Source organism: Pteronotus mesoamericanus, unplaced genomic scaffold (assembly GCF_021234165.1).
Source record: "Pteronotus mesoamericanus isolate MK-2021 breed Mesoamerican mustached bat unplaced genomic scaffold, CSHL_Meso_final contig_347, whole genome shotgun sequence".
Lineage (NCBI taxonomy): Eukaryota > Metazoa > Chordata > Mammalia > Chiroptera > Mormoopidae > Pteronotus > Pteronotus mesoamericanus.
In genome coordinates this window covers 16,855,960-16,879,525 of record NW_026555137.1, presented here as the reverse complement: position 1 = coordinate 16,879,525, position 23,566 = coordinate 16,855,960, and the positions used below count along the sequence as shown (strand labels likewise).

The window sequence follows — 23,566 nt, the reverse complement described above, 5'->3', positions numbered from 1 at the left end:
ATTACCTAATTAAAAGACAGACAATGTCATATTGAATAAAAAAAACAAAATCCAGGGAAGGAGAAGGAAAAACAAAATCCAAGAGGCTGGTGAGCTGGAGGCTGGGCCCGGAATTCGGGCCACTGGCCCGAGAGGCTTATTCTTCACTACGCACCATGTGCTGCCTTTAAAACATGACAAGGCGAAGAGTGGACATATGAACTTACCTCTGAAATCTAAACCATGGAATCTTTCAATGATAACATGATCTTTAAAAAAAAAAATCACTCACTGTTAGGGCCTCCTCATCTTTTTAATTATATAGGACAACTACATACTATCTTTTTAAATGCAATCAACAATTTTTGTTTTCCTTCAAAATTATACAGTAGAGATATGCAAACTTAATTTTTCATGGAAAACAACTACAAAGAGATGGGCTTTAAATGATTCTAGAATCTTTTTTAAAAATTTAGAAAATAACGTACATATCTAGTCACAATCATCTACACTGAATTTTACTTGACATTCTAAAATTAAAAAGTCTCATTCCCCAAAGTATTTGGGACTGTTACATGGATAAAGCAATGTGTGTATTTTAAGATAAATGCTCACTCAGCAACTCAAATTTTGATTTTTAATCAACCACAGAACCAGGACAGTGCAGAAAAGAAAATGGTTATTCTACAGCCTCAGGTTACCATCTTCAAAAGTCAAGAAGGAGGAGGGAAAGGTACCTCATGAAATGCATCAGGATCCCCAGGATTAAAAAGTGAGGGCAAGTTCTCTTCTAATCCTCGTACTATTTCTGGCCAGACCGAATTCACCAAAAAATCATATCCAGGAACAGTATTGCCTTTTTCACTGGAAGGTAAGAACAAAATTGCAGTCAAATACACCATAATCTTCTACTTACAAAGAGCAAAATTCCATTGTGGTGCTTTTACTAAAAGTTCCTCAGTCTAAATCTTATTTCAACCCTTAAAAAAAAAACAAAAAAAACTCCTGTCAATTAGTTTATTTCTATACCCAAATTTCTATTTCACTCCTTGAACTCAGTCTCACCTTGACCCTGACACATCCCCTGTACCTATCACACAGCAGAGTGAGCCGGCGTCGAGCATAACGCAGAGCTATCACATCCAGTTGCCGGAGCACAATTTTCTCCCCTAAAATAGGTACCGCCTTTACCCTCTGTCTCAGAAAACAAGTCTAATACTACCACACAGCAATCTCTGCATTCAGCCTTAACACCACTAAGCGCTAGAGCATTGCAAACGTGCTACTTTACGAATTACGGACAGTGTTGTGATTATTAAACTATCTCTAAGCTTACCTCCAGCTGTAAAATTCTATGACTATTTCATATACAATTTTGATACAAAAAGCTGAAAACATTAATGTGTTTCTGTGCGTGCACACTTTATTCTGCATCTTTTAGCAAAAGGCTGGACCGTGGGTTCTAACTCACAGGTTCGAGGGGAGGCCACACCAAGATAAAAGCAGGTCCGTCAGGAGCTGGAGCACCTGAGTCCAAAGCCTGGGTCATTTAACTGCCCCGAGTTTTGGTTTCTTCATCTTGAAAAGGCAGATGGCAATAATACCTACCTTACAGGATCATTATATGGGTTAGTTTGTAAGGCATTTAGGATGGTGTCTAGCATACAGTAAGTGCTGTGGTAGTGATGATTAAATATTTAAGTAACTAAATAAATAAGGCAGATTCCTTACGTTTCTCTTGAACTTAAAGACCCATAAATATCTCCGAGGCAAACATCATCTCACTGATCTACCCACTTATATTGTTGTATGTTGAGTAATATGCTCTATTTTAAGATAACGTTCTTTTAAAATGGTCAGCAATTTAATATGTGATCTTACTTTAGCGAAACTGGCAGTTTTGTAGCTAAGTTGTCAAATTATCAATATCAAACTGGGGCTTAACATTCTGACATGTATTAAAAACAAACAGAAAAAAGTTTTCATAATTTTCAAAAAACACAAACTATCAAGGAAGGTATGCTTTACTGTCCAGAAAGCTATCAAATAATCTCACTATAGTTAAGTATTGGTAAGAAATTCCTGGCAGGGTTGGAAGAAAGTCAAGGAGAGTAAAGAAGATGCTGCTTCCAACTACCAGACTGCACATATCCTATTCTATATTTTTAATTATGTAGAACCACACCCATTAAGGTATCTGGTCAAGAGAATAGTAAAATTGAGGATTTTAAAACTACAGATGCAGATAATATAAGCAATATTAAATGATAAGATCTCCTCATACCCAAAGTCAATACCTAATTAAAGCCCCAAATTGAAATTGGAACCTGCAAGATCACCAATGGAAACAGAGGGCTAATTAGAAAAGCCAATCCATATTCTTTGGAAGACAAAGCCGGAATGTCGCTGGCGTTCCAGTTACAAAGGGCACCGAGGACGATGCAGGAAGAAGGCAAACATGAAGCGGTCGAGACGCAAAGGCAGGCGCTGCGCAGTGGGAGGGCAAGGGCAGCGCGGTGAGGGGCCGAAGGCGAAGACCGACGGCCCAGCGAAGTACCGCGCGGGCCCTCACGGTGCCGAGGCCGCCGCGAGAATTCTGCCACGCCGACAACTGTGGACAGGGACTTTCAGGACCAAGACCAGTCTCGTCAAATCTACTGGCTGGTTGTCTCTCACGTCTGGCTTCTTTCACTTACATCAAAACTTCTGCTAAATTCCGACCCCCAAATCCAAATGATTACTACATAAAAGTGGCAAAATTAGGCTTCATCAGAAATCATGCAGTGGAAACAGAGAGAACGTCAAAGGTCAGGTGGTATTATTTATTACCCCAGCTTTTTTTCTTTTCAAAGAACAAAAAATTCAAGACCAAAGACACTGCTTACTCCACGAAGATAAAGACTCCTTTGCCTTTCTAATGCTGAAAATAAATCAACTGGGTGTTTTGCAAATGTTGTACAGGGCAGAAGATGAGCACACATTTAAGATGGAGATCAGTCCTCAAGAGAAGTGCAAGTGACATCAATGGAACACTGGAGTGTCAGGAAAGGGCAATGCCACCGTGTGACCAGAGACCAGGTGGTACCCGGAGGGTCCCGCAGGGAGCTCTGCAGGGGAGACGCACGGGGCCAGAACCTGCAGGACCCCAGATGCTGCACCAAGAAGCAACGAGAAGCCACTAACGACTGACAAAGATGGCGGAGTACATGAATCAGACACCCGGGTAAATGTGAGAGACGAAGGCTGGACTGCGTGGAAGACGGGGGAGGCCGGAGACCAATGGGGAGACCCTGTTATTCTGGAGACAAGAGGGCAGAGGCCCAGCCGGGGCGAGCAGCAGTGATGAAAGGTAAAGAGCTACTTATGAAACCGAACTGGAACGTCATGGAAGTTAAATAAGAGGAGGATGGAAAGCTGAAAATGATTTCAATCGCAATCAGTATAAAAGTTGTTGAGTTTAACTGTATTAGTATTTCTAGACAGATTGTGACATTAGATTAATAGAAGGAAACCAATAATGATTTCAAACTAATTTAGGAAAAAGGGTAGAGGAGGAAAGGGTTTGGGCTTCAGATCCAGAGAGGTGTTGTAACTGTCGATCTTAGCTTCACCTCCCATGGTTTCTTATCTATAAAACGAGGCCATGACACCCGCCTCACAGCATTGTGGTAACGGTGAACTAAAAACAAGGTGTACCTTGTTTCATTCACTTCACTGCACTTCGTGTTTTTTACACATTGAAGGCAAGACCATTCACCAGCAAAAAAATGAAGACTCACTGAAGGCTCAGAGGGTGGTTAGCAATTTTTAGCAATAAAATATTTTTCAAGTAAGGTAGATACGTTATTTATTTTAGAAATAAGGCCATTGCACACTTAACAAACTACAGGATAGTGTAACACACAACTTTTATAGGCATCAGGAAACAAAAATTTGACCGGACTCGCTTTACTGCGATACTCGCTTTGCTGCGGTGCCCCGGACCTGGCCGGTCCGAGCCAGCGCACAGCAGCCGCGCACCACAGCCGGCAGGCGCCGCCGGGAAACCGGGGTGTGCTCCGCGCAGCGGCCGCGTACCTTGAGATGGCTCCGCCGGTGACTTCTCGCAGAAGACGGCAGTGGTGAGGGACGAACTCCAGGAGTTTATTATACATGACCTGAAGGCCATTGGGATGAGACTCAACAACCTGCTCTGTAATCACCTATTAAAAGGAGTAACATTAAAAAGAGAAGCATCTAAAGGAGAAGTATGAACTCTATACGTCAAAGAATAAAGATCCACCCCTCTCCCCAAGGGACGTGTTTTCTAACCAGTAGGTAAATAACAGCTGCACTCAAAACTAGTTCCTAGGAGGAGGGTATGCAGTTCTGACCCTGTGGAGACAGACACTGCACACACTGAGCACGGGTTTTGCGACTTCTACCAGTTTGCACTAGATGAAGCCGCCATTTTTGTATGTCAGAAAACTGCTGAGTACCTGCATCTTCTTACAGTACAATCTGTGTTCCGGCTGCTCAAAGGCAGACTATACCTACTTCCTACATTTGAACTGTATCCTAATAGGTGAGGGATACTGCACGGCCATGTTCTGGATTAAAGGTCTTGCCCTGCAATGTGCCCCTAAAAGTCCTTCATCTCTGAATTTTCCCTCCCTTCCACTTTCCTGGCCTGAACAACTCATCATATTTTTGAAAACTAGGGCCAAAACTCAGTTTCCACGCTCACAGACTTCTCTGCGCGCTCCTCCACCAGGCACATGCACTGCAGCGTTGCTGGCTGCTGCACGTTCTACTCTACCCACAGGACTAGTAGTTGAAAATGCTCTTTAACAACTAAAAACCCTACCTTCTTCCTGGGCCAGACCCTCACCCCCTCGAAATGAAGACGGTGCCTGGGCTGTGGCGCCCTTAGAAAGTGCGAGAGAGCAGGCCCGGCTGCCGGCACGCAGGCTGCCACCAGCGGGGTCCCCCGCTTCCTCACAGCTGATGCCATGGTGAACAAGAGCCTCTTCACAGAAAGGGCTCTGACCCGCCCCCCACACCCAGTGCACCTCTGAAGACAGAGCAGGCGCTCTATGGATGCCTGAGGAATGAGTCTCACATGCACGAACCTGGTCCATGTATGGTTTCACCAGTACTTGACCCACTAAGGCCTCCGCGTCCCGGGTCTTGTCGATCGTGGCGTACGTCCGCAGGCAGTGCCGTATGATATCGACGTCAGAAGTCTGCAGGCCCTCCAACAGGAGCCCTTCCAGCGACTGCTGTAACATGGCTGTAATGCCGGCTATCCGCTGCATGAGAAGAGAGAATAAAAGCTCCAATCAGGCCAATTCCTAAGAATTCAGATATATATGTAACAAATCTTTTGTTCTAATAGAAGATAATGTAAAATTAAAATGTCAACATTTCCTGAAGAGTAACGATGAGTTTCTCCTCCTCCCCACAACCTCTTTACAAGTAAACCTTTGCATCATCGAAGGAGACTCTAGACAGAATTACAGAACTAGGGAAAACAGTTATTTTCCTCTTAAGCTACAGAGTAAATCTGACAAACGTATGACTTTAAAGCCCAGTCAAGGGCTTTGGATAAATTAACTCTGATTACATCTTATGATGTGTCAGGTTATGTGAAATTCGGAGTTAACTTTACTCTTTTAATTCAGAGAACATGCCCGTATCTTTACACAAAATCTATACTGCATGACATGTAGGAAGCAGGGCTCCAAAAAACAAAAACTAAGTGGAAACATTCAAAGCTAGCTTCAAAATCCTGTAGATCAGCAGTTACCAGGGGCATTACTAGGTTAAGCCAAAATTACTTAGCAAATGCCTAAATACCCGATGGTGAAGATCTAGAACAACACTCACTGGCCTTACTTGGTCCAGAAGAGGCATGCCTCTGCTCTGGACGGCGTCAAACTGCAACTGGTTGAACTCTGTAGCAATTCTCTCCAACATCTGTCCTGTCAGAAGTGGGCTGGCAGAGACAATGACACAAGTTTTAACTCCTGAAGTTTGTTCATTTCCAAGAAAATACATCACATGATGAGCAATGGTGAGGCTTGAGCACCCGCTGTTACAACTTTCTGCAGAGAGGGTTTTCCTCGCCCTGCCTGTTACATGGTGAAAGCGGAAGCTTTCCCTCGTGCCGCCGATTTTCACTACGGGTCGCGCGCACAGCGTGCTGCAGGCGCAGTGGGGAAGCCACCTCGGCCGCTGAGGCTGCCTGGCTGCAGGCCCCGGGGCCCGACAGGGAGCAGGAGCTGGACGAGGCCAGTGCGGGCACCCTGACCCGCTCCCACCACCTTCTCCAGGCTCTCCCAGTCCTCGCCCTCCTACCGACAACCTCCCTTCTCTCCGCTTGCCCTATGCTATTAGCCACACTTTTTCTCAAATACCTAATACCTCTCATATACCAAATACTGCGGTCTACTGCAGAGAATAGAACCAGCCGTCTAGCAGCAATAAATAAAACAATCTTAAAACAGCTCCCTTTAAATTTCCATTTACCACATGGCTCTCTTGCCCACTTAGAGAGCAGTTTATATGCCATGTCCTAGCAAGAGCATGTTTGCTGTGCATCTTCCACAAAGTTTAATATGTGCCCTTCTTTTTGCTAAAACATACTGTAAAGCCTCACTACCACTCAAAAAGAAGTTAAATAGCAAAAGAAGAAAAGCATAAAGGCACTGAAGCACCTGCTGGGCTCCTCTGAGGCATCCTGTATCTGACAACGAGCAGTCAGTTCGTGCGGGAAGAAGTGCGCACCACAGGCGAACACGAAGGGCCACACTGAGGCCAGCAGCACCCAGACAGGTTCAGAGGTACAGCAACTGCTCAGCAGGACCAACAGAACAGGTGGATGCCTGACTCCTTCCCGAACAGCCCGATGTGCATTTACTGGTGATGAGCTATCAGAACATTCTTGGCCTAATAGGCATGATGTATTCACTATTCGCCCGCACTGCCCTGGCTTTCCCTTCTCTACAGCGTGGAGCTGCGGGTCTGAACGAGAGAAAAGGTCCTCAAAGGCTAGTCTGAGCCAGCAAACAGCACAATGGCTATTGTGTTAAAGACGGAACACAGTGAAGGAATAGCCCGAGAGAAATGGCAATCACTGAAGCGTTTCTATCAGAGGAACAGAATAGGAAGGGCAAAGGTGGGCTGAAGGCTGGGAGGCAGGTGCCACGGCGCCGAGTGAGGACACGGCAGGAAGGAGATGTCAGTGCGACAGGGAAGCCGGGCAGCAAGACCTGCAGATGCCCTGCGCCGGCCGGAACGGATGCCGGCGGCGACCAGCAAGTGCAGACCAGGGGACTGGACGGGCGGGGGGCACTAGTGCGGGACTGGAGGCACAGGCACGGCAGGTACTGACCATTCCTTCAAACACCTCACTAACCAAAGGAAGCAGAGCCCCAGGCGTGAACGTCACTTCCTTTTTTGGATGCCTTACTTCTTAACCTTCATGACGAGGGATGTGGAGCATGCTGTCTCTAAGGGCCTTCCAAGTCTCAAATTTTGAGAAGAAATCTACCATGCCTTTAAAGGATGACCAAGACTTTGAACTACAGTATCCAACCTGGCTTTGGTTGGTTTTGCAGCAGATAACCCAGTAATACTCATAAAAAAAATGTTGGTGTTATCAATGCAACTTTCAGAAAAGCTCACGTTAGACCCAGCTAAGAAACGTACTAAAGCTACTATTCGGTATTTGCCAGGTTCTGGCGGACAGACTCTCAATGACTGTCGGGCATCCCTGCAAGTGGCGTTATGATTGTGAGCCTTTGTTACAGATGAGGCGGGGGACGGACCCCGGCCCAGGCTGCCCAGCTGGCAGGGACAGCAGGAGCCCGCGCTCCGCCCACCGGGCCACGGCACGTCCCAGCGCTGCCGCCAGGATCTCCTCGCCTCACCCGAGTCCCTCACCCCCGAGGCTGACTCGAAACTAGGCCAGGAAGGTGGTAAGACAGTAAGCACACTATGACCAAGGAAAAAGCCATCTTTTTCTTATTTCATAAACTTTCTCTTTCCTGATTATAAATTTCAACTAAATGTGTCCTATATTGTTTCTTAATGACATAATGCTAGTCAAGGGACACCAATGTTAACACTCTGGGCATGGCTAAAAGAAAATTCAAAGCGAAACAAATGCTCTTCCACACCTTGAAGATCAATGAGGATCCTGCAAGACATTCGGTGAGATAATCCAAAGATAAAACCTTCCGCTGACAGCCCGCTGCTCTGACTGCCTAGAGGTGGCATGTTAGGACTGTGGCCTAAAACCACAACAGTTCAGGACAATGTATTATAAGCTTTACCATTTCATGCACTCTACTTTTCTTGAGCAACATTCAAAGACACTTAAGCCAAAGACTTGGATTTTCATCTTTTTCAGAAATGAGTTCTAACTAAAAAAAAAAAAAAAAAAAATTCAGCCTAAGTGTGAAGTCTTAATTTATGTGCTATTTAATAAAAAAATACTTACCTGTGTTCTTCCAGTGCAGATGTTTCTTTAGAACTTTGAGAATTTAAGATCTTTTCAATTTTCTCAACTGATCGAATAACTTGTATAAGTCTCAACACACACATCTATAAAAATTAAAATTATGCAAAAAAAAAAAATTATGACGTTTAACCTTAATTATCTGTTTTCCCCAAGCTAAATCAGGAAAATACAAAGCCAAAAGTCAACTTAGAATATTTGGAGCATCCTATATTTTGAATATCTATATAACATTGAATTCCCAAGAATGCAAATCCTAATTTTGGCTTTCTACAACAAGTGTATTTCAATATTCTATTGCAAGTTTATAGTTAAAAAGAAACTGGACTTCTTCCTTCCTTCTTTTTCCTATCTTAAGTGAACTTCTCTATTGGTACTATACTTAGTTTCTTATAACCCCTTTGTTCATGTTTTAATGTGTCAATTCATTAAATACATTATTATACTACAAATATTATCAAAGAGGTTGAGGAACATTATAAAAACTCTCATCCTTAAAGGGACAAAAAGATATAATGTCATTCATTTAACAAATAGTTACTGACCACCTATTATGAACAGACATTCTTCTAGACAGTGGGGACCTCAGTGAACAAAACAAGAAAAATTCACTGCTCTCAGGAAGCTGAGAATCTTTTCCAGAAATGCACGCCATTCTTGAAATCTTTAGACAAAAGCTCAGAAGATATCTAAAGAATTAAACAGAAGGTCTCTATAATAGGCTTCTCTCCCTGATTTAAAACAAAACAAAACGTGTTAATAAATTTAGAAAATACCAAGAGCACCAGGCTAGAGTGGGAAATCTTGAATCCTAATTCCAACTCTGACACTGTATCATTATGACTATAAATAAATCAGAAACTAAAATTAAAACATAGGTCCACTGAAAAGTCAAGTCAGTGCACGAAGACATTTATTTAAAAGGGGAAAACAAAAGAAGTAATAAACATAGCGGAATGAGACCACAACACACTAGCTTTTCTGAAACAATAAACCTGCAGTACAATACTGAAAGGATTTGCTTTAGAAAGCCCACTTACTCCCTAATCCCTAAAATATAAACACCTTCTTTGTAGGAGTGCTGGAAATGTATACGCCTATTAAACTGTAAACCGCTTCACTGATGTCAGTTATTACTATTTCTTATTTGGGAAAAAATGAGATATTTTATGTCCCCTTAGGTACCTCTAAAATTCTGTCTTATCATTTTAAATAGATACCACGACATTATAATACAATACTATACTATATAATTGTAAAAGAATTTTGGGGAAAAAACCCAATTTCATAGTAATGGAAAATATGCACAGGCATGCAGCCTATGAAATCTAGTTTTCTTTGAAAATGTTAATGTACCACAAATAAATTAAAGCATAAAAAGACTATAGAATTTTTGTCTTCAAAAAAGATTTCATTTCTTTACCATGCCTCTGTTTAACCACCCCCGGAGTGAGGCGACCTGGGTCCCCGGGCCCGGCCCCCCACCAGCCTCGCTCGGCTGCTAATCCCTCAAGACGAGGAGGCCTCCCTTCTCCCGCCGCAAAGGCACCCGGAGGGGCAAACCAGGTCACAGGCACGGGAGGGCCTTACCCCCAAGGGGCCATCACCAGTGCGCGTTTAATAGTATGACACTTTGCTATACCTTTTTCTCCCTAATGTCCTCTTGCTTAGACATTCGTTCATCTACTGCCCGGATTCCTTCACTGATGGAGGACCTGAGACTCTTCAAAAAAATAAAGAAAATGTACTGTAGAAATTGTTTGATAACATTATGAAATTCACACGCTCAATTCAGTTCTCCAGAACTGAATTTACATATTTAATTCAATTCCAGTATCTACAGGCCAGTACTACACAGATATTGACAAAAATACAAAGTTTCAGATACAACTGCTGTGGATTTTGGGGCAAAATGCTATATAAAGCCAAGGTCACACAGGATTAATTAATAGCCAAAGGAACACTACATATACAAGGACTGTCACGGGCGGTCAGGGAAGACCAAGGACAGTCGGAATCAGAGCACAGGAGAGTCTGGCTGAGGGGATGGGACTGGAGTGCAAGCCTGACAGCTGTGGAGGCGGACAGGGGCGGAGAGGAGACCCCTGGGACACAGAGGCAGAGGCTACGGCTGAGTGGGACACACTCGGGGAAGTGAGGCGTACAGCTGGGTGCGCTGAAGGCTCTGTCTCAGGGAGAAGTAGAGGAAACAAGGGAGGGGTTGATTTAGGAGGACTCCACTGAGATAAGGTCTTAGACTAGATTCTATACATTTTTGGAGAACTAAAGAATTTTCAAGTGCTAATTTATCATAATATAATGTTGACTTGGGAATCCTGGGAAGCAAGAAGGAACAGATCGGCCGGGAAAAGGGGGAGGCCATATGTGGAGAAACATGTCCAGAAGCTAATGAATTAAGCCGAGTATGAGATACTTAGGCATTAGGTGCCAGATAAACGGAAGAAAAACAATTAGAATAAACTGGACAAATCACAAAAATTCTTCGGAAAGGTGGATTCATTCATTCCATAAACACTACACAGTGCCTGCTAATGTCATCGCTGTGCCTCCCTCTCCGGACGACAGGATGATGAACAAGACAGAAATGCCTCCCTCGGTGACCTCGGAATCTCACAGCGGTGTCAGGGGTGGGGCAGAAAAGCAGGGGGGGGGGGGGGGGAGAGGACTGTGGCTGCTGGGAGAGAGCGGAGGGGAAGGGCGGGGCGGCGGGGCTGCGGCGCTGGGGGGCGGCCCAGGCAGGAGGCACCTGCCTGCGGGAGTGAGAGCAGCCCCCGGGCCGGGCAGCCGGCAGCGGAGCGGGCCTGCCGCCAGGGAGAGCGTTGGGAGACGAGGCTGAGGCTCGGGAACCACCCAGCAAGGAGGCTGGAGGGGAAGAGGGGCACAGGAAGAAGGCAGGAGAGCCACACGGGGGCGGATGTGGAATCCAGCAACACTGCTTCCATTTCAAGGAAAAGTGTAATGAGCTTTTGTAAAATTAAAACAAGACCTAAACGTTCAAAAATAGTTGCTGCTTCCAGGCAGAGCTCCAGACACATCGCCTGTTTGAATTTTCCTGCCCACCCCTCCTGTGGGCTTCTCAGCACGGACAGCTGTCATTCGGCATTTCCTCAGCTCTGCCCGAGGGGCTGGGTGCAACAGGGTCCCTCAAGCTGGCCTGGTCTAGCGGTGACGTCACACACAGGCAATGACGGGGTGCGCCCGACGTGAGAGAGTGCGCAGAGCTAAGGGAGCCGGAAGGCCGGGAGCCTGACTCAGGCTGGGCTGGGGTGGGGGAGAGGTGGGAGAGGACAGGGCAGCACAGCTTTCTGCTGGAAGCGATGCCCCAACTCCCCCTCCCCCTTCCTCCTGATGGAGCCCCTACGCCCAACAGCTCAGAGGTGGGGGGTCCTAGTCCCCCAGCAGAGGTTTTCTCAGAGAAACGATAAAATGTAATGTTTACCAAGTATCACATTACACTCTTATCCTTCAGTTAAATTAAAAGGGAAACAGCTGCTGTGCACTGGTCTGGAAGCACTTCCACGTGGAAAAACACACTGGGAGAAGACTTATACAATCATCACCCGTTTTGAAAACATAAGCCATCCGGCAGCTGGTGACTAGGCACATGAGTGAGGTGGCGTTCGCAGGGTGAATTCCGAAAGCCTGCCTGCCCTCCCAACGCTGCAGAGCCGCCTACTCTGAGAATCTGCCATCTCCAAGTTAAACATGCTTTTTAGGCTGCGATATCACAAGAAAAAACAGAGAATCATTTACATCTCTTGGGAAGGTGAGCGCCCGCCACGGCTCCCCGGACAGCCGCCTACCAGGTACAAGGAGTTCCCGGAGAAGGCAAACAAGTGCAACACGCTCTACGGGAGACTTACTAGAACTTCTTCTCGTAGTTGTCCCAAAGGCACAGAGAGCTGGTTGAGGGCTTTGTCCATGCCAACCTAAAGGCAAAACCATGTTGGCACAAACACGTCAGAACTGGGAGAAATAGTGACGTATCTGTTCAACGATCAAAACAGTACTAGACGTAGGTTATTCTTCTGTACAACCACATATTGCTAAGTAATCAGCTAAATAACAAATGTTACCTTGCCATAAATGTTGCTCCTACAATATGGAATAAACTTGATATACATGAAACAATAAAATCCAGGAAGTCACAATAAATGAAAGCTTCCTTATGCACAATTTGCCTTTGGATGAAATTTTAAATAACCTGGAAAGATTTTAATGGGATGTGAATACCAGCTGATGTAAAAGTCTGATGGACAGGCTCTATTTCTTCCAAACATGATTATAACCTTTGAGAAAAATCCAAATTCAATAAATGGTATATGAAATATTTTGTGTTTCTAATTCACAGAAACATTTATCTTAGTGGTTGATCTCCCAAAGCAAATATGGCTCATTAATTTTAATGCTTCTTCAAATTCCCATGGAGATAACGACTTTCTGTACTTCTTTAAACAAACATGTAAAAACACAATAAAATATGATGAACAAGACGACTTTTTTTTGCAAGTATTAAAACTCAAGCGTTTCTAAATGACTTTTACAAACTGAGATGTTCACTACAAACCAATCTTACAGTTTTATAAAACCAAGCCTCCCACAGAGCACCTGGGGCCAACGTTCCCCTCACCGAGCTCTAGCTAGTACATGTGCCTGAAAGTCAACTGAACGTTTCCTTAAGAGTGGTTGATGCTTATTCTTGCGAGTTAGTCTAAACCAGTGAGATTTCATGGTAATTACTTGGCAACTAACAAAAACAACTACTTTAGTATTATTCTTTGTGTGTGTGTGTGTGTGTATAAAATATAAGCATATAACTATATATAGTTATCCTTATTAATTAAAAAATAATCAAGCTAGAACTTGTCTGAAAATCAAGTCTGAAATGAGAAAAAAAAATGTATACCAAGTAAGTTTAGTTCTTTTATTAATTAAGGAAATTGGTAATCTCTTTAAGTTTCCGAGGGAAAAAAACCAACTAAAAGGTTCTTAAAATGCTCCGCACTTTTAAGGACCAATCTGAGATGAGAAAGCAAGTGCGGTGCACACGAGCCAACTGGCAGGAAGGGGGGATTTAAGGGTTACCAAGTTTGTGGAGAGGTTGACAAAATCTGCGTAATCCTTGTTGATGAGTTCCACCATGGCCGTCTTCAGAAGCTTGTAGTAGAGCTCCAGGTCGTCTCTCAGCTCCTCCAGCTGCACGCGCTTCCGACAGTCAGAAACAAAATGATCGACGTCGAAGTCTTCCTGAAAATAACACCAGGAAAGCAAAAATGATGGCAATGATACACTCTCTGCACAAAAATCAAAGGCGAGACAGTGTCAGAGAGGGAAGCCGCCTGCTACCTTCATGGGTCGCACAGCGCGGCGGCAAGTTCACCGTACACGGCTGGCGCGCGGCACGGACCTCACAGAGCGGCCTTACAGAGGTGCGCTCCCCTGCGATGCTTTCCTTTTTAAATGAGACAGTTTACAACAGGCTCTTCTCCAAATAGAAACAGCTTTCCCCCTTAATTTTAAAAGTAACAAATGTCCAACATAAAACTTTCAAACAAGTACCTGTGTAACAGAGATTAAAAAATCACCCACACTCTGATCCTCTGCAGTTAAGCACTATTTTTTTCTCTCCACTATTTAACATTGTGATTCACATCCTGCCAGATTTTTTTTTTGGTCTCTCTCTTTAAAATATAAATTACTTTTCAAAATTGAGATATAACTGGCATACAGCACTGTATTAGTTCGTACAACATGACTCAACATTTGCATATACTGTGAAACAATCACCACAGTAAGTCATTAACATCCACCACCACGCAGAAATTTTTTCTTGCGATGAGATCTTAACTTTACTCCCTTAGCAACCTTCAAATACGTAATCCAGTATTATTATATGCAGTACTGAGAGTTAATACAGTGTTATTAACTATCGCCAGGCTGTAATTACATCCCGTGGACTTACTTGTCTTATTAAGATTGGACCCCTTTGCCCATTTCACCCCACGCCCACCAGCCACCAACTGCTCTCTGTACCTATGCACCTGGCTTTTTGGTTTTGTTTTTCAGATTCCACATATAACAGGGATTATAAGGTGTCTGTCTTCCTCTGTCTGACTCACTACACTTAGTATAACGCCCTCAAGGGCCAGCCACGTTGTCACAAATGGTAAGATTCTCTCTTTTCAACAAATGGTGCTGCTGGGACAAGCGAGTATGTACCTACAAAGGAACGAATCTGGACACCAACCTTGCACTCTATACAAACATGTGACTCAAACTGCGTCAATGACTTAAATGTAAGTGCTGACGAAAACGGGGGGAATTCTGTGTGACCTTGGACTAGGCAATGATTTCTTAGAAAGGACAGCAAAAAGCATGAAAAACAATACATAAGTGGAATATGATAAAAATAAAAACTTTTGTGCATCAAGAATACTTTAAGAAAGTGAAAACAACCATACAATGAGAGAAAATATTCGCAAATCATGTATCTGACAAGGACCTAGTATTCAGAGTATACAAAGAATTCTTACAACTGAACCATAAACAAACAAAGAACCCAATTAAAATATGAGCAAAGGATATGAACAGACACTTCTCCAAGGAGAATGTACCAATGGCTGGTAAGCCCATGAAGAGATGCTGAAAAGCATTAACCATCAGGGAAATGCAAATCAAACCACAGTAAAATACCACTTCGCACCCACTAACGTGACCACAATAAAGTAAGAAAAAAGGATGAAAAATAGGTGTTGGTAAAGATTTGGAGAAATTGGAACCGTCATCTGGATGGTAAAGCTGCTGTGGGAAACAGTTTGGCAGTTCCTTAAAAATCAAGCATGAAATCACCCTGCAATTCCACACCTGATAGAACTAAAAACAGATGTTCATACAAACATGTGTATATGAATGTTCACGACAACCGTTATTCATAACAGCCAAAAAGTAAAAACAACTGAAATGCACATCCGTTGATGAATGAGTAAATAGAACGGGGTATGCCTACGCAATGGAGTATTATTCAGTCATCAGAAGGAGTAAAGCACTGTTACATACTACAACTTGGATGAACCGTGAAATCATTACACCAAGTGAAGAAAGCCAGACACAAGAGGCCCCACACTGTGATTCCATTTATACGAGACGTTCCAGAACAGGCAAACCCAGGAGGACGGAAAGTGCATCACTGGCTGCCAGAGGATGGGGAGAGGGAAGAACTGGAACTAGTAGGTACAATTTTCTTTCTGGGGTGATGAAATGTTCCGGAAGTGGTGACGGATGCACAACACAGTAAATATTCAAAAACCCAATGAAGTGCACACTTTAAAATAGGGAATTTTATGTTATGTGAATTATATCCCAATAAAAAACTTTAAGTATCAACAAATAAAATGGTTCGGTTACATTAAAGATTCTAAAGTAACACTCTGCAAATGGAAGCCACAGGAGCCACATTAAAGCTACAGTGACAGTGATTAAGGACAGACGGTGCCAGTAAAAGAAGGGACAAATCACCACTATGGGAGAGATCCCCACAAACATGCAAAGCCAAGTCAGCAGGAAACAACGAACAGTCTCCCACAAACAGTGCGGGAACAATGGGCCATCCACAGGCAAAAAATGAGCAAAGACACAGAAAGGTCTAAAAGAGCAACTCAAAACAGACTTAAGTGTAAAATGTCAGACTTCTAGAAGATACAGGAGGAAATCTAGACACTCTTGGATTTAGCGATGACCACTTAGACACAACACCAAAAGTACAACCTGTGAAAGAAAAGAACTGATGACTTGGGCTTTGCTAAAATTAAAAACTTCTCTGCAAAACACACTCTTCAGAGAATGAAAAGACAAGTCACAGAGCAGAGAAAATATCTGTAAAACACGTACATGGTAAAGGACTTGGATCCAAAATATGCAAAGGCCTCTTAACAATAAAAATCAAATCCGATATTAAAATGGGCGGTCTTGGGGGCCATTTCCGATACTTTTCTAACTATCCCATTTCCCGAAGTTCCCACCTGCGGCCTCCGGAAAGCACAGTGTTGCCTGGCTTGCCCAGGACAGGAGCCTGGGGGTCAGGAGGCAGTGACCACGATTCGTCCCACCAGCTGTATGACTGCGGGGAGTCACGGCACCCCGGGGCCTGCTGCCGTATCGCGAGCCCGAAAAACGGACCAGTCTTTTCTAACAAAAACATAAAATGTCCAGAGCTGCACGAGACTACAAGCGTTATCTCGGCACGTGCCGCCCTGACAGACCGAGGAGGAAGCTGAGGCCGCAGAGGCCAGCGGTCGGCCCCAAGCCGCACGCCGGCGAGCGGCAGAGCTGAAGCTGGGGCCCACGCCTCCGGGGCGCTGCTGTTCGCCCAGCGCAGCACAGATCTGAACGCTGGTCCTTCTCCCTCCCTCATTTGTCCATTACAGTGCACGTCCCCCGGGCGCAGGGACAACGCGGGACACACTTCCTGTTCCAGTGTTGGAGATTCAGCCAATCGGACGGGGGAGGAGCCTCAGTGACTTGTTCATCTTCTACTACTCCTTTAACAGATTGTAGATGCTTATCCCCACCATAAGGAGGGTTTCCGATTGCTCTTTTCACTGCAGGCCCTGTGTGCCCACCCAGGGTGCCAACCAAGCCGCACCCTGTTCGGGACAGGAACCCCCGCACCCGGAGGTTTGGGACAGGAACTGATGAACAGAAGTTCAGTGGAGGCAGGTTTGGGCTCAGCACAGAAACAGGCTGTCCACCAATAAAAACTACCCAAGTATGGAGTACACTGCTTGGAAACACTTTCAAACGTTTTGGAAAGTCTTCTCGTGACCAGGCGCACTGAGCAGCCAGCTGTTGCGTACGTCGGGCGTGTATCCCGAAAGGAGCGCAGTGCTGCAGCGTACACCGCGGACTAGAAAGGGGCAAACAGGTGCGAGGAGGCCGTGACAGAAGAATGGCAGGAAAGAGGAGATGGGGACAAACAGATGGACCTGCGATGTTTAGGAAGCGAAATCTGCAGGACTTGGTACTGGGTTGGATTCGGGAAAGGTGACGAAGAGAGGACTTGACTCCTGGTTTTCTGACTCACAGCTGGGTGGACGGCAGAGCAGTCACAGAAATGGGCAAAACCACAGAGCGAGTTTGGCGGGGGCTGTGCTCACCGTTCCGTTCGGAACATGAGCCTGAACAGGAGTGACAGAGATAAACAGGAAGAGATGTCAAGGAGAAGTTCGGGATGAGGGACTGGAGCTCAGGAGACTTTTGGGCCAGAGATACGGATCTGCGACACCTGCCTACAGGTGGTCCCTGAAGCTGCAAGAATCACCTAGGGACAGGAGAGGACATGTGACTGAGCCCGTAACCAGCCGATCGATGGCTTCAAGGAGGAGAGTGACTATGCGCAGGAGACAGAGAGACCACACAGGTAAGAAGAAAGTCGGAGAGCACTGAAGAGAGCGTTTGGTCTGCTGAGAGGTCAGCAAGGAGAGAGCGAAGGGTCTGTCACCTTTGGCGAGACCTGCTGAGTGGAATGATGGGGCCAGAAGACAGACTGGGAGGGGTTTAAAAGTGACAGGTGCGAGGGAAGGAGAACGCTGAGCGGCGGCGGCGGCAGAGGCGGCACTGAAGAGAGTAACACGGTAGTAACGAGGCAGGAGGATCACGTGGGAGAGACTCAAACGGGAGCCTGTCGGAAGGCCTGCGGGAAGCAGCGCAGAGAAGGGTAGCAGCGGGCTCCGGGGAAGGCAGGAAGGAGGGGCTCCACGCCGGCTGGGAGAGTTACCCTGAGGAGGCAGGAAGCCCCCGCCCACTAGCTGAGAAGGAGACAGCGAATGGGCAGGGGCACAGGAGTGGCACTAGCACCACATGGTGAAGGAGTCCCCATCTGGCGGCCTCTGCTCCTCCTGGAAAACGGGAGAGGGGGTCCCACGCTTAGATAGCAGGGGCCCACTTCGGCGTCAACAGCTCATCCCTCCCACTGCCAATACCTTAGGTCCAAGTTCACCTATTAGTTCGCTGTCAACCCTCTACAGAGTTTTGTGCTTTTTTAAAGCTGACAAAGCTAATGTGATGTCACCACCACTCTGGCCCCAGGCAATTCTTCCCTTGGCCACTGCTGCCTGGGGACAGCCAGCAGCCTTCGCAACCCCGCCCCTCTCCTGCATTTCTCAGTAGCTCTCATGGGGCCACAGAGATAACGTTTAAGTAGCCTCCTGCCACCAGTCGGCTCCACTGCAACGGGTAGGACAGGTCATTTTCTGCTTTAAACTTGACTCTAACTCCACAGTGAAAACTGCATCAGGCACAAGCCCCTCCCGGCTGTAACAGGGCTCACACACCAGCAACCCCGCCCCCTCTACCTTGCTAGTCTCATTCCTGGCCATGCTCCACACTCCAACCACTTTGTGCGATTTCCCGGCACACACGGTTCTCCCCTCATCGTGCTTAAGAGCCAAAACCAAACTGTTATGTGTCCTCGTACCATCATGTCTAGGTTGCTGGCTGGCACACAGTGGGTGATCAATGAATGCCTGTCAGTTGCATGAGCAATTGCTACCATTGCCCTACCAGCTCCCCATCATGTTTGGCAGACTAATGACACAGTTTCCAATCAAATGACTGGATTTCAAGTCATCTCAACGTTCTTAATGCAAAACCTGATATTCCCTAACTTCCCCACAGGCATAAAACCTGTACAAATACAAAATGCGCTGAATGAAACACAAATGTGGAAGTACAACCTCAGCAGCAAGCTCTCCACCCAGCCTTTCTACCCCAGAACTGTAACTTACAAACCATCTCTTCCCAGGAAACAAGAGAGGCAATGAACCTTTATTCCAGGCCCCACCTAGAAAGTCAACAACATTTTACACAGAAGAGCTGTTCTTTTAGTTTTCATCCACACAGGAAGTGGGCACATTTAGTAGCACAAGTTGTACGGCATCGTCAGAGGTTTCAGGGCCGTGAAATATGAAACCACTGGCATTTCAGCCACTTCCCCGGTCTGTCTTCTCCCTACTTATACTCTGAGTCTTCTTCCTGAACCTGCTTTTAGCAAAGGCATCCTGTCAGCTTAGAGTGAGAAAGACAGTGAGTCAGGAAGGGTTCCGGTGCTGGGCCCGAAGGAAGCCTGAAGATGACGGGGGACGGACAAGCTACGTGTTTTCTGTACCCCAAGACCCCTGAAGTCAGAATAGGGGCCCTGATCCCTGCGGGCGCCCTTCCTTCTTCCAGCCCCCCGCTCCCCACCAGGCACCCTTAGCTTCTCCCTGGCTTCAGGGGTGGGGCCGGGACTTCTGGATCAGTGAGCTCCCCTCTCGGACATCCCATCTCAGCCAGTCCTTTCATTACAGGGGCTGGGCAGGGACGTTCCTGCACATGGACGAGAGCACCCCGTTCCTGGGCCTAGACAGCTGCACAGACCAAAAAATGATGTGGACACACTGGAGAACGCTCAGATAGAAACACTTTTTAAAAGCCAGACTTTTGGAGATGTGATCACAATGCAAATATCAAAAAGAGACAAAGAGGAAACATTATGACTGGAACGCATCAAAAAACACAGAACAAGAGATTTAAACTCACAGGTTCAAAATTGTGGGTGTCTGACTTTTAACTTTTTAACACTGAAACCAGCTCCTAAGTGCTGTCAAGAATCGCGGTCCTTAGGAATTGAACATAAGGTATATCCATTTGTTTAAGTGCTGACCCCAGAGGGATGCACCAAATAGCCAGGCAGAGTTCCTCCTAGCTCTGATTCAAATCCTGGGCCTGTCCAAGGCTGTACCTGATTAATCTTTATAATCAGCAAGATGTTTTCAGTTTATATTTCTAGCCTGTAAGTTTACATCCTGTTCACCACCAAACTCTGCACACCAACTTCCAGTTCACCTTATCTAGTGGGGCAACTTGAGAAAACGAGAATGTTTTGCTTCGTTGTACTGCAGCAAAATCGGTAAGAATATTAAAATCTTTTAAATAGCTCATTCCAGAAGCTTTAAATTAACGTTAGGCAAGAACTTGAGACTAAGTGCCTGTTTGTTCGGTCGTAATTCCTGAGCATCAGGGGCAAGACGCTAGTCATCAAGCTTCTGCCTGGCAAGCGGATCGACAATTTGCACGGCACGGTAACAAGGTCGGGGAACAACTGGGGCTTTTATACTGAACTCAAAACTCCTTGCCCAGAACTTTCAGGCCCTTTAACTCAATAAGCACGATTTCACCGAAGTGCTTTCTCGAGGCTGCATCTGCTAAACCTGAGGCCAAGAGACTCCCTGTGAAGTGCAGTGGGGTCCCCGCCGAGGACAGCAGGGCAGGGGATGCCCGACGAGAGGCCTCGGAGGGCGAAGGAGGGCAAGCCACCCACGGCCCGGCTCCGGGGAGCGGAGCCCGGCGCGCACCTTCATGAACTCGTCCTTGTCGAAGCAGAGCGTGTCCGGCCCCTTGGGCAGGTTCATCCTACTTTGCTCCATCCCACCGGCCGCTGCCTCTCAGCGCCGAGACACCCGCGAGGTGAAGAAGCAGCGGACTGCGCCCACCGACGCGGCGGCCGCAGCCACGACCAATTTCCACAGCACAGGAGGCACCGCTTCCGCCAACATGGCAGCGCCCGAGCCACAGCCAATGAGCGAGGGCGCCGCGGGCAGGCCTCCGCTTACGCCGCCAAGAGGGGTGCGGGGACTGGCGTCGTGGCTCCGGGAGGTGGCGCTGCCCCCGTGCGGCGGAGGGCGGCACTGCACCCAGGGCTGAATGTCAGTCCTGGTTCCCAGGCCGGTCTTCCAGGCTTGGGCCCATTACCAGCTCATTTCCCTTGTCCGGCCCTGTGCGCTGCCCCGCGGCGCCCTCCTGGGTGCTGAGACCTCTGTGGGAGACCCGGGCCTCCGCCCTCAGCCTCGGTACCCACAGGGGAGCGTAGCATCTCTTCCCATGGTCTCAGCTCCAGGGAGCTGTAGGGAAGAAAAGGTGGTCAGCGGGGCAGCCGCGGCCCAACTTTGGGCTCATTTCTAGGGTGGGAAGCTTCTGAGCACAGCTTCGGGCCTTCCACGCTCTTAGAGGAGTGCGCCACCACCAGCGTCATCAAAGCACAGCAGATAAATACGTGTGCTCACGTATTCTTAATAAAAACCAGAAATGGACAAATTTTGGTGTTTGTGCCCAGTGTTGGTGCAACCACCACCCCTCCCGCCCCCCTGCAATTTCTCAGACTTTTCCCCCACTCCCTCCTCTCCCCACTCATCCCAATTTTATTTCCAGATTTTCTTTCTTTTTCTCTTCCTTGCTCTGACTCCCATAGTTCCTTCCTCTAGCTGTGAGTACCATGAGCGGAGATCATTCATTTCTCCTTTTTTCTCCTCTGACAGTCAAACCGCTAACCTCACTTTACACTCTGTACCCTGCACGGCGTTCCTTCGGTTCCTTGCTTTTCTAGACGGGGTTAGGCTGTTCCTCCCAATGCTGTTTTCCCTTTGGAGGAAACATTAACCCAAAGGCCCCCCTGAAGAAGTGGGAGAGGGAGGCAATACCTGCAAATGAGACTCCTCTATTCAAGTCACTCCCAAGAAGAGACTGGTCACTTTAAAATTGTGGGTGTAGAATCCAAATCAATCGCCTCCGTAGCACTGGGCCTGGCACGCCTTGTTAAGGACACTGTTCCCTGCCAGAGTCTAGAGGAGATGACGGATGAGAGCTGGGCCCGACCCAGAGAATCAAAATAAACTGCCAGAGGGGTGATTATGAAAAGCGCATCCTATGTCCAGGTGATGTCTGATTGGGTAGGGAATTGAAAGCCTCATTGTTGAAGAAACAGAAACAAAAAAGAAGAGGCTCACAAATAATGGGAAGACAAAGAAACACTCCCCAGTCGAAGGGAAAGGAGGAATCCCCAGAAAGAGAACTAAATGAAATAGAGGCAAGTTAACTATCAGATATGGAGTTCCAGACAATGGTTCTAAGAAAGCTCAATGAGCTCAGTGAGCTCAGAGAGAATTACAAAAAACTACAGGGAAACTATGAGGAACGAACTGCAAACTATATCAGCATGAAAAAGGACATAGAAACTATCAATAAGAGACAAGAGGAAATGAAGAATACAATTTCTGAGTTGAAGAACACAGTAGAAGGAATCAAAAGCAGGCTTGATGAAGCCGAGGATTGAATCAGTGAGCTAGAGGATAAGGTAGAAAAAAGCTCCCAGACAGAGGAAGAAAATGAAAAAAGACTAAAAAAGAATGAAGAGGCATTGAGGGAAATGCAGGACAACCCGAAACGTAATAATACCTATATAACAGGGATACCAGAAGGAGAAGAAGAGGAAGGTATAGATACTCTGTTTGAAAAAGGAATGATGTAAAACTTCCCTAATTGGAGGAGAAAGTCACACAAGTCCAGGAAGCACAGAGGGTCCCACTCAAAAGGAACCCAATGAGGCCACACATCATCATTAAAATGACAAATAGCAAAGACAGAGAATCCTAAAGGCGGCAAGGGAGAAACTGGTAGGAACATATAAGGGAGACCCGATACGGCTAGCAGCTGACTTCTCAACAGCAACACTACAAGCCAGAAGGGAATGGCAAGAAATATTCCAAGTCATGAAAAGCAAAGGCCTGCAATCAAGACTGCTCTACTCAGCAAGGCTCTCAATTAAAATAAAAGGCAAAATAAGGAGTTTCCCAGACAAAAGAAGGCTAAAAGAATACACCTCCACCAAACCAGCTCTGCAAAATATGCTAAAGGGACTGCTTTAAGAGGAAGAAAAAGAGTCTATGAATACCCAGATCCTTTCACAGTTGCCAGTACTTGATATTACCAATATTTTTAATATGTATTAATCTGATTGTGACAATGATGTGTCATTTTAATTGTTTCTTTATTATTTGTTTAAACTAAACCTGTTTTTGTATATTTCTTGCCTATTCCTATTATTTTTAAAAAGCTTTAGATGACTTTTTGTATTCTTTTTATTTTTAAGATTTTCTTTATTTATTTTTAGAGAGGGGAAGGGAAGGAGAAAGAGAGGGAGGGAAACATCAATGTGTGGTTGCATCTCAAGTGCCTCCTGCTGGGGACCTGGTC

The 23,566-nt window shown here is 46.1% G+C and overlaps 1 protein-coding gene across 2 annotated transcripts in view; it reads right to left on the bottom strand.

Moving 5' to 3' along the window:
• Nucleotides 1-21,102, bottom strand: part of COG2 (component of oligomeric golgi complex 2) — a 36,210-nt gene extending 15,108 nt beyond the window's left edge. The window contains exons 1-9 of one of the 2 annotated variants that reach the window (XM_054576728.1): nucleotides 20,893-21,102; nucleotides 13,589-13,750; nucleotides 12,367-12,432; nucleotides 10,125-10,205; nucleotides 8,465-8,568; nucleotides 5,848-5,956; nucleotides 5,091-5,270; nucleotides 4,057-4,181; nucleotides 717-843 (exon numbers count right to left, since the gene is read on the bottom strand). In XM_054576728.1, coding sequence (XP_054432703.1) covers nucleotides 717-843; nucleotides 4,057-4,181; nucleotides 5,091-5,270; nucleotides 5,848-5,956; nucleotides 8,465-8,568; nucleotides 10,125-10,205; nucleotides 12,367-12,432; nucleotides 13,589-13,750; nucleotides 20,893-20,964 — 1,026 coding nt within the window. In that variant the 5' untranslated portion in view covers nucleotides 20,965-21,102. The remainder of the gene's footprint in view (nucleotides 1-716; nucleotides 844-4,056; nucleotides 4,182-5,090; nucleotides 5,271-5,847; nucleotides 5,957-8,464; nucleotides 8,569-10,124; nucleotides 10,206-12,366; nucleotides 12,433-13,588; nucleotides 13,751-20,892) is intronic. The other variant, XM_054576729.1, reaches the window with a different exon arrangement.
• Between the last annotated feature and the right edge of the window lie 2,464 nt (nucleotides 21,103-23,566).